This window comes from Maniola hyperantus, chromosome 10 (genome assembly GCF_902806685.2).
Source record: "Maniola hyperantus chromosome 10, iAphHyp1.2, whole genome shotgun sequence".
Taxonomy (NCBI): Eukaryota; Metazoa; Arthropoda; class Insecta; order Lepidoptera; family Nymphalidae; genus Maniola; species Maniola hyperantus.
The window spans coordinates 11420329-11432433 of NC_048545.1; the positions used below are offsets into that span (position 1 = coordinate 11420329).

The 12105-nt window shown below is 35.9% G+C and overlaps 1 protein-coding gene across 1 annotated transcript in view; it reads left to right on the plus strand.

The window, feature by feature from the left end:
* m (miniature) overlaps positions 1–12105 on the plus strand; it is a 111527-nt gene that overhangs the window by 74318 nt on the left and 25104 nt on the right. Inside the window, exons 4-5 of the mRNA XM_034972474.2 lie at positions 3131–3278; positions 8348–8446. Of these exons, the coding sequence (XP_034828365.1) occupies positions 3131–3278; positions 8348–8446 (247 nt within the window). The remainder of the gene's footprint in view (positions 1–3130; positions 3279–8347; positions 8447–12105) is intronic.

The following is a 12105-nucleotide window of genomic DNA, read 5'->3' on the forward strand; positions in this document are numbered from 1 at the left end:
CACGGGTCTCCTCTCAGAATGAGAAGGGTTTTGCCATGTGCGGATTGGTAGACTTCACACACCTTTGAGAACATTATGGAGAACTCTCAGGCATGCAGGTTTCCTCACGATGTTTTCCTTCACCGTTAAAGCAAGTGATATTTAATTAATTAAAACGCACATAACTCCGAAAAGTTAGAGGTGCGTGCCCGGGATCGAACCCCCGACCTCCGATTAGAAGGTGGACGTCCTAACCACTAGGCTATCACAGCTATCGTTAAGAACAGTTATAAATAAATGTATGTAAAGCGGAGGCCGAAAAGGTTTTTAGCAATTGTATAAAAAAAAACTATTTGAATTTCAACTTTCAACAACCAAGGGGATTCCTTTAAAAAAATTAAATGTACGGGTTTGTACCTTATTTGTAGCTTAATCGTCCTGCTAAGTTTACCACAATATGATGTTATTCAGAAGTCAAAAAGAGGACGGATTTGAGAACCCACGAAGTATTATTCCTAGTTAACTCCCTCGTCATTACCATCATCATCAATCTATTACCGGTTTACTACTGAGCACCGGTTTCTCCTCGGAATGAGAAGGGCCTAGCATGCTGGCCAAGAGCTGAATACCCTACCATTAAGTTATTTCAAAAGTCAAAAATCAATTTTTTTATTCTAAATAGGTATTTTACACTTTTTGATAGTCACTTGTTATTTTTGTAAGATAATAATAATATAATAATGGTGATAATTAATTACGTAAACTTAAAACTAAAGCTACGAGGGTTCCAAACGCGCCCAGGTCCAAGAAGATCCCGCAAAGTCAATACGAATAAGAGAGGGAGATAGAAGTCAAAAATATATAAATAAATTAAACTTTATCTATAAGTACAAGATTCGCGTCTTACTAATTTTAAGGATTACCTACAGAACCGATTCATCATTCACCTTCAATTCATTTGAACCTACGACCCCTTGCGATCTTACCCTGAAGCTATCACGACCTTACAGTGCACGGGCCGGATATCGGTTGAGTAAGGAATTACACGTTATCGCCACAGTGAAAGTGATCCAATATTACTGCATAGCACGAAACCAATACCATGAATATAAATTAGTACGGATTGAAAGTATGATTGAATAGTATGGAATATGCCATTAAATAAATGATTGCCATGATTTAGTTATTGATTGGCTAATTTTAATATATGATTTCAATCATCATCATGATTAACAACCAATAAACATCCTCTGCTGGACAAAGGTCTCTTGTAGGGGCATCCATACGCCACGGTCTTGCGCCGTCTGAATCCAGCGGCTCTCTGTGACTCCTTGATGTCGTCTGTTCACCTAGTGGGAGGTCTTCCAATGCTACGCTTTCCGGTGCGAACCGCCATTCTAGCACGTTGGGAATTAGGAACCCAACGTCTATCGGATTTTCGAACTGTCTTGCCCTGCCCATTGCCACTTTAGCAGTTAGCTTCGCAACCCGCTGAGCTATAATGTCAGTTACTGCCTATTGGTCTCGTCTACAATTTTGAGTAGGTACAGATCTCAACTGAGCTTTGCATTAAGGTCTCCGAGAGTCTCTGCGATAAAGTAAGAAAGAAAGGCAATTTTAGACTTGCCTTTACACAAGTTTAAAAGATGTGTTAAAAGTATACTCCTAAAAAAAGCATATTATACAGTCGAAGACTATGTAAATGATAAAAAAGCTTGGATTTGACTCGCTCCAGCAATGCACGGGGCTGCAATGACTTGTATAGTATGGTATAATAACATTGTAAATTGTAAAATTAAAATTAAAAAGAGCAACCGCCGAGTTTCTTGCTGGTTCTTCTCGGTAGGAACGGCATTCCGAACCAGTGGTAAATTAAAACTACCCGACGATTCAATAGCGCTTGTAAAAAGTCTACTTGAATAAAAACATATTCTATTCTAAAGAATCTAATCAGTATCAGTATTCTAAAGAAAAAACGTTTATTTTCTGAAAGTTGTTGCGATATCAACTATGTATATGCATAGCATAGTACATAACATACATACAGTGGTAAAATACAGTGTTAAATTAAACTAGTTTACGATTCAAAAGCACTTGTAAAAGTTTACTTGAATAGAAACATATTCTATTCTATTCTTTGTATATACAATATACATACAAACTTAAGTCGCTTTTTCATAACATATTTTACAATTTAGTTATTTTATATATAAATTTTAAAATTTAGTACGATACGTATGATGCCAATGAATAAATATCACTATAATCTGGCATCAGTGAAAGTTACTACCCGATATTACTGCATGGCATGAAACTGCATCCATGAATATATTATGCATAATTTTACTATGAATAGTTAGGAGATGAAGCTAATATTTATACGATGAATAACGAACAGTAACCAAATGGTTACTGTTTAATGTTCCTTTATGGTAATTGTACCTTATTATATTTATTTTAGCGTATAGAACCGTGGTAAATTAATTTGACAATTCAAAAGCACTTACAAAAGTTTATTTGAATACAGATCTTTCTGTGAAATGTGACATAATGTGTCCTTATACCTACATAAGTATATCGACAATGAAACAGTGCACTGTTTCATTGTCGATATACTTATGTAGGTATAAGGACTTAACAGATTCGTAGGTGGTTTTGGTAACTTTACTTGTAATTTTACAGTAAAAATTTGTAGGCAGTCTTTTTCCTAAAAGTAGACCTAGTTTAAATTGCTTTAGGTAAGCTCCTAGCCTACCTCAAGCAATTTGTTTTATTCGACAAGTCATTTAAGTACTAGCTGACGCGTGGTTTTAGATTTTTAAAAATCCCGTGGGAACTCTTTGATTTTTCGGGATCAAATGTATGTCACTCTCCAGGTCACAACTATACCCATGCAAAAAATCACATCGATCCATTTCTCCGTTGCGGCGTGATCGAAGGACAAACCAACAAACCAATAAACCAAGTAGTGATAGTCAATGCTTGAAACTTTTTCGCCCCAGAACAGTCGCTAAAATATTAACAAAATATAAAAAAAAAAAAACTATACCTCAAAAGTCGAAGGTTTAATTTTTACGTTGCCAGTATTAACGATCTGGCAACATAATTACATGATTATGAAAATAATTTAAATAAAGTCTATTGTCCACAGACGAGGGTGAAAGCAGGTGACCTATGGCCGATGGAGCGGCCTGAAGGAATGCCAGTTATACAATCCTTAGAAGTCATGTGTGGAAAGGACCACATGGACGTGCACCTCACATTCTCGCATCCGTTCGAAGGCATCGTTTCATCAAAAGGTGAGCTTAATATACAGGGTGTAACCAGAACGCTAGCAAAAACTTAGCTTTGTTGTTGTTGTTGTTGTGTTTATATAAACACAATCTAATACCAGTAACCATTTGGCTCATTTTGTAGTTTTAGTGATTTAGTATTTTTCAAACCCGCAATGTATAGCGTTCAAAACTGGGGTCGATGCCCCACCAACGACGTGGCATTGACTCCGAATGGCCTACTTACGCAACGTTTGTTGACCTCTGGTCAGTCAGCTGTTTTATTTGCAATTTATCGTGAACTTTTACAAAATACTGTAGGATTTTATTTTTTGTGGTATCATTTCAGTAATCATCAGTACTTTACCTGTCTTCATTTTTGCTAGCGTTCTGGTATTATTAATTTTTGATCACTTTTGAAATTGTTTAAAACACGAGTTTTTAATTAATACAAATAGGTATCTAAAACTGCTAAGAAGTAGTTGAACTTTGGCATAATAATAATGATAAAACAAGGTTTTCCTCTTATTAGAAAGTGCGTGCGTCTGCTTTTACCAGTCCTTTATGCCTCTTAATTGCTTATTAACGCCCTGTTTCGCTCAGTTTCATTAATTATAACTTAATAAGCCCGTTATAAAAGTAACTGCTATACTAACATACTGTTAGATATGCATAAGCCTAAACAAATAATAGGCAACACCATAAAAACAGTAAGATAACATAACATAAAATCAAATAAAATGCTAATCTACCAAAAGCAGTTAAATATGAGTGTTTGCATAGCAAAAATTAACCTATTTTTTTTGCATGCAGGTCATTTTGTAATTTACCATCTTGCTTTTTTATTATTTGTTGTTATAGCGGCAATAGAAATTCTCACTGTGAAAATGTCAACTCTTTAGGTACCTATTAGGTACGGTTCATGAGACAATTACTGAGGCATAGTAATAGTGTCCCATTGATACCCTTTGGGTACGGAACCTTTAAAACTTTCATACATCTTTAAAAAAACTACAGATAAGGTAATTTATTATTATTTTACATCTAATTGGAACGGCAGCGCCACTTACACTAACTAGATGATCAATAATAAATTTAAATACAAACACAAAAATACACAAAACGATAAAACATTGAAGGATTTAGAATGTACGCTGAGAACATTGAATGGCCTGTTCATGCAATGCTCTCCGCGTACTTCAGTAACTCCCGAATCAAAGTTATACACCCGTCATTGAATGGATCCCATTGAGCATTATTGTCCAAAACACACCAAATATAAAGTGATGATGCAGCCTAAGGTGCATCACCCTTGCCTTGCCTAAAAGGTGCCTATTGACCCTTGAAGGTCCCAATCATATAGCTGGCGGGGATAATGAAAGCTGGAAGGACATTCTATATTCTAGCAGCACGTATTAGAAACGAGGAAGCGAATCGCTTCGTAGGAGTCTGTGGAATCACCGCAGATAAAGGCGCACAAGCACCGCACACGCCTACAATTTCCACAATAAGCGCAAAGAGCTCACACTCCTCAATTATACTCAGCCGTCACCGCGCGGGGGGTAATCAGAGCGCCGCTAATTGTTGCAGTAATTGGCCGGGTTTCACTCACAATTATGACGGAAAACTGAATTATTAATACATTCTGGCCCACTTGGATATGGGCCATATTTTGGTAAAAGCGAATAACTAACTGTAACTTAAGTCAACTGTAATATTACCGAGCGTTCTTGTAACGCCGTGAAGATTTTTTTTAATAACCTAGAATAGGTAGAAAGAGGCGATTTGGATCATCGAAAGAAAATCCTTCATTTTAGAAACCAGTAAACTTTACCCCATATTGTGATGTATATCATCACAATCATCACAATATGGGGTAAAGTTTACCGGTGTGTGTGTGTAGTGATCCAAGTAATGTAACCCATATCCAAGTGGGGTAGTTCAATTTTCCATCATATTGCTGTAACAGGCCGGGTTACACTCACAATAATTCAGTTTTCCGTCATACCTACTTAATTATTAAGTAGGTATGACGGAAATCTGAATTATTAACACAATCTGGCCCACTTGGATATGGGTCATGTTTTGGTAAATGCGACTAACTACTTAACTGTTATTCATTAATTATTTAATCATTAAAGTGTCACTTGAGTCAACTGTAATATTAACGCGTGTGAAAGATTTTTAATAACGTAAAATGGGTAGACCGCGGCGATTTGGACCATCGCAAGAAAAATCCTTCTTTAAATCAGCTTTTTTACCCCATATGACTGGTGCTGCTAGAATAGCCCCTTTCAAGGAACGCATTTAGTTACAACATACAAATCACCCTGCACCACTGATCTTTATTAATACACGCTGGACCTACGTTTTTTTTTAGAATACCTAATTTTAATAATTATAAGAGTTTTACCTGCTCCTTGGTTTTGTGGCATTTTGTACCATAAGAATTTTTTAACAATGATTTTAAGCTTATTTTATGGTTTAACGACATAATATTTTATTGTAGGTAACATTAATTTGATGTTTTTATTTGTTGATATTTCAACCCAATTGCAAATTTCAGTCCCTTCGTGACGACGACCCGTGCAATTGGGTTGAAACATTGATGTATAAAATATTAACATTTAAATAGTTATCCAGTAGGCACATAATATTATGTGAGACTAGCCCCATAAACCTGGTTTACTATAGATATTCGATCGCTACGTAGACCGATAAAATAAGTTTTATCATAATATAGAACGTCGTTATTAAGATTATTACTAGTCAAATTAAATCTAACTTTATCATTTGAATAATAAGATACGAATAGATTATATTATGTCGGTTTTATCAATAATATCCGGATATCTCCCGGACGATGAATAATTTGAAACAATATAAAATAAGTAAGCAATCAAAAACGGATAATTTTATTTGTGCGTTTATCTCAATAAACGAATGAATAGAAGTCATGATTTATTACGACAAAGTGACACACACAGTTTTGTAATGCGATATAAAATTGGCCAAGACCGGAAATGCTAATTATAGCCAGACAAAAAGTGAACGCGTCCGGTAACGGATATCTGTGTCTAGGAATATGTATGCGTAAAGATAGGCGTGCACTGCAGTTTTTATCTAATAAACTAGCTTAAACTCGCAACTTCGTCTGTGTGGACTACCCAAATTGCATACTCCTATTTAAAACAGAAGTGAATAGGCATCTTCTAGGTAAACGCGTCCCATTTTAGGCCACATCATCACATTTCATCAGGTGTGATTGTGATCAAGCGTTTGCCTATAACGAAATTTAAAAAAAAATGTAAAAATGCTACTGTGGTCATTAACTCTGGGCCCGATAAAATATTAGACATCGTCAATATTTAAAAGTTATTGTCATAAACTTAATTACTCGTAGGTAATATAGATATATGGAACAAATATTTAAAAAAAATAAGCTCAATGTTAGAAAATTGACTTTATTTTTTCTGAACAAACATTCTCAGAAATTAACGAGAGAAAAAGCGGCTGTTAGACTACTCAAAAAATGTAGAAAGTATAGATACCACCTGTATTGTGTTTAGTCATAGTAATCAAATAACTGATTTTATAGCGCTAATCAATTAAAATCAAAACAGCGAAATCGCATTAGAATATTTTTTCCAACATTCCTACTTTTATATTATAAGAACCTGTAAAAAAAATTAATTAACTTGGACTATCAATTAGCAACCAATCACTCCTAATTATAATATTTTACTATGGGTACCTAATGGTGGTGTTACATGGGCAATTTTTAAGCAATTGTTGCTCGGCAACATGTATGGATCAATCTGAAGCAATAAGTAAATAAGAAGTACCTAGTTAAGTGTAGCAATTATTTTGCATAGCATTGCTGAAAGTTTCAGGCATTGCTGGGTATTGCAGTAAATTGCTTCATGAGGTCGTGCCGCTAGAATTGAGATAGATGGACGATATAAAGACGCTGGCTGTGTTGGTGCTAATTAGGGAAGGACTATGTCCAACACTAGATATCAATAGGCTGATGATGATGATGATGATGACACTCACAATCACGAAAGTAAAATTATATTACGTAGGCCGTATATGAAATAACAATGAATAGTAAAGTGATAAGAAGAGTGTCAAACATAAATATTCGATCACTTTACGATGTTTTGTCTCATATTATGATGCTCCAGTGTAAAAGTAACCTGCAGTATTAATTTGTGTGACGGCACAAAGCTATAAAATTGCTGTGAGAGTGCAGTAAAAGGAAGATGGAGATAGGTGTTTACTATGGTACGAAAAACAAAATCCATGGTTACATTTTCTTGTTCCTTACCTACCTATGGTTTTATTCTATTACCACCTACTAATGGTTAAATTCTCAATCTGTATACTTACTAATCTTCTTGTATATAATATATAAAAGGAAAAGGTGACTGACTGATTATTATAAGGTAGGCATCCGCTAAGAAAGGATTTTTCAAAATTCAACCTCTAAAGGGGTAAAATAGGGGTTTGAAGTTTGTATGAAAGTCTGTCAGTTATGAAGTTAGAATCGCGAAATTTTGCAATTAACACTAATCTATATATATAAAAGGAAAAGGTGACTGACTAACTGACTGACTGATTGACTGATCTATCAACGCACAGCTCAAATTACTGGACGGATCGCGCTGAAATTCGGCATGCAGATAGCTATTATGACGTAGGCATCCGCTAAGAAAGGATTTTTCAAAATTTCAGCTTATACCAAATTTGTGCTACTCTCACAGACACTGCACTAGGTCCTTTATGGACCTCGTGCAGTGTCTTCATCAAAAATTCATCGCAAATGTTTTTCGCGGCTTGCGTTGCATTTTTACTTTTTTTCTAGTAAAATTTTAATATGTATCGAATTTCTTCATTAGATTCACTCATCTTGACGGTACGAAAAACAAATGAAAATTACACATTTTCCTAATTTGAGTTTGGAATTATGTTCTCTGTATTTCAGTTATCGTGGATGTTGCTAGGTGTTGCATAACTTAATATTTTCCAGCATTATTCACGCAGTAGGTACTGATATATGATTTTAATAGGTATATAATATATTTTTTTTTCAGGACAGCACGGTGATCCTCGTTGCGTTTACGTACCTCCATCGACGGGTCAGACGTTTTTCTCCTTTCGGATAGCATACGCAAAGTGTGGTACTAAGCCTGGTAAGTTTTATTTTTATTTTTCCTAGTTACTGAATTAAGTTCTTTTACTATTATCATCATTGCCGCTAAGTCATGCGTTGAGATTAGGTTGGGACATGAAAAGTAGGAGATATTCTTGGATTGTAATCTACACTAATATGCCTATGTTTCTGTCCGTACCTACTTAATAAATCACAAAAAGTATGTGTCTCTTTATCTGTCTGTCTCCTACCGTTTTTTATTCGATTACAATTATTCTATTAAATAAACTTAAATCTAAAAAAAAACAACATTAAATTAAAACTAAAATAAATTATATTAAATCTAAAATCTCATCGAGGCCACCGCAGCGATGCATTGTACCCAAGATGCTGGCAGCATTACCTCTTTGGATGGCCAAACTAATTTTTTGACCAAGGTAGCTTACGAGTTTTGTCCCTTTAATATTCCACACATTGTTCCGGATTTGAAAACTTACTAGCAAGGGCGTCTATGACTATTAATCGATTATCGAAAAAAAAATCATACAAAATTTTACAGGAGGAATTTTTGGGACAGCTTGTTATTCGACTTGTGCAAATAATTCGGCGTTTCATGATTTGCGTTAAAGTAACACCTTCATAGCTACTTGATCAACTTATTAAATATCGCTACTCGTAATATAATATTTAGGAGTAGCGAGTAGGTACTTAATTGGTTAATCAAGTAGGTATAAATTAACGAGCTATTGTAAGTTATTGGTGTCAAGACTCACGAGTTATTATAATTAGAAAATATAACTTTATCAGCGCTAATTTATTCACTTGGCCCATAATATAAGAGCTATTTTCCGTCATTTGTACCACCATCTCTATTTTAGAAGGTATGAGAGAATACCATCTCTATTTTAGATACCATCATAAATAGAGATGGTATTTCTAATATATGCAAGAATGCTTACAATAAAACACGATAGATATTATGTCTTCATTTCCGTTAAATGGGAAACAAGAGTCGATATCATCGATATACCGATTGATGAATCGGTAATAATTTACATCTTTAGCTGTGCCTTTAGGCACCAAAAACATCACGTCATAAGATCAATGCCTCAGCCCAATCCGTTAAAGATCAGTCAGTCAGCTTTTCCATTTATATATTTAGATTAATAGTCATACAGTCATACTTAGAGTCGCTTAATCGTTACTTAAGTTTAGTTAAAACGAGACAGAGCTATATCTCTCACATAAATATGTCTCGTTTTAACTCAATCTTAAGTAACGATTAGCGATTCTGAGTACGGCTTATAGACTCCCTTGCTAGTAAGCTTTCAAATCCGGAACAATGTGTGGATATAATATTAAAGGGAGAAAACTCATCAGTTTCTATGTAGTTTAAAAGTAAATTTCGAAACAGCTGTATTTCTTGTCTACATCTAAAGTAAATATAATATTTTGTAGAGAGTTTAGGCTGCGCGTTGATGGGTCATTCAGTAGGTGAGACATGCGCTTCTCTAGCATCATTGATGTCCAAGCGTCTAGCATTTAAATAAGGTAGTACATACATAAATATTATGGTTAAAATTTTATGCGACAAAATGGCTAATATTTTACGATTATTTATATCGCATACCTACCTACAGTACGTGGCCGAAAGAAATGTACATCGGCATTTAGAATGACACTAGCTTATAATCGCGACTTCATCCGCGTGGGCTACACAAATTTCAAACCCCTATTTCACCCCCTTGGGGATTGAATTTTCAAAAATCCTTTCTTAGCGGATGCCTACGTTATAATAGCTATCTGCATGCCAAATTTCAGCTCGATCCGTCCAGTAGTTTGAGCTGTGCGTTGATAGATCAATCAGTCAGTCAGTCAGTCAATCAGTCAGTCACCTTTTCCTTTTATATATTTAGATTTCGGCTTTGTAGAGCGTTGTCTCTGTCGCTCATATCTATAAGACGTTTTGTCCGTCTCAACGACAGAGTCAGTGCTCTACAAATTTGCTATCTCCTTCTAAAGATCGATGTACCGCATACTTCCTATCTAAATCTTGGGAGGTAGTGTCAATTGTACTAGGTAATGCAACAACATTATACATTCATGTACAATATTGCGTTAGCAGGATTAGGTTACTGTTTATAAATTAAACGTTTTATTATGCCCACGCGTAACTTTAGGTACTTATTCGTTTTTTAAGAAAAAACCGGCCAAGTGCGAGTCAGGCTCGCGCAATGAGGGTTCCGTACTACAGTCGTATTTTTTCGACATTTTGCACAATAATACATGTACGATAATACATTTTAGAATGTACAGATGAAGACCTTTCATATGATACCCCACTTGATAGGTATAGTCACTCACTTCGAAAGTTGAAAATACTAATTGTTAGTACATGACCACAATTTAATTTTTTTTGTGTGATCTAACGCTAAATACACGGTTTTCAGATTTTTCCCCAAATGTCAGCTATACGATCTACCTACCTGCCAAATTTCATGATTCTAGATCAACGGGAAGTACCCTGTAGGTTTCTTGACAGACAGACAGACAGACAGACAACAAAGTGATCCTATAAGGGTTCCGTTTTTCCTTTTGAGGTAAGGAACCCTAAAAACGTTGAGATGAGATATCAGATAAATGTTTATCGTTAATTTACGCAAAATTATTCTGACGCGAAATGTGTGAAAATAACAACTAAGAAAAATAAAGATAACAGAAGGGCCTTTGGCAAAAGTTTATTTTAAAGCAAAGTATTTTCGTGTCGGTTCCATGCACAGCCCAATTTTCGAACGAAAGGTTTTAAGAAGGATTATCATGAATTATTCTGATCAACCCATCACCGATCCACTACTGAGCACAGATCTCATCTCAGAATGAGAATGGTTTAATCCATAGTCCGCCTCGCTGTGTGGATTGACTGACTTCACACCCTTTTGAGAACATTATGGAGATCTCTCAGGCATGCAGGTTTCCTCACGATGCGTGTTAAGAAGGATATTCCGTGCTATTCAGGAACCCAAAGAGCGCTGCAACAGAATCCTCAGCCAACCTCCATCAGCCACTTTCCCCACCCTTTTTATCATCTTGCTGAAGAGCGCCTCACATTGAGCATGGTTGTTCATGGTCTCCACTTTAGAAGTTTCCGGCTCCAGCGGCCATGACTCCTACTACGGCAACCATGGCCTGCCCTGCCCATTGCCACTTCAACATGCCGATGGTTTAGAATGTCGGTTACTTTAGTTCTCCTGCGAATGTCTTCATTTCGAATCTTATCTTCAGGGAAACTTTTAATAGTTATATTGAACTAGCTTATGCTCGCAACTTCGTCCGCGTGGACCACACTTTCAAACCCCTATTTTATTCCCTTAGGGGTGGAATTTTAAAAAATCCTTTCTTAGCGGATGCCTGCGTCACAATAGCTATCTGCATGCCAAATTTCAGCCCGATCCGTCCAGTAGCTTAAGCTGGGTGTTGATAGATCAGTCAGTCAGTCAGTCACCTTTTCCTTTTATTTTGAACTAGCTTATGTTCGCGACTTCGTCCGCGTGGACTACACAAATGTCAAACCCCTATTTCACCCCCTTAGGAGTCGAATTTTCAAAAATCCTTTCTTAGCGGATGCCTACGTCATAATAGCTATCTGCATGCCAAATTTCAGCCCGATCCGTCCAGTAGTTTGAGCTGTGCGTTGATAGA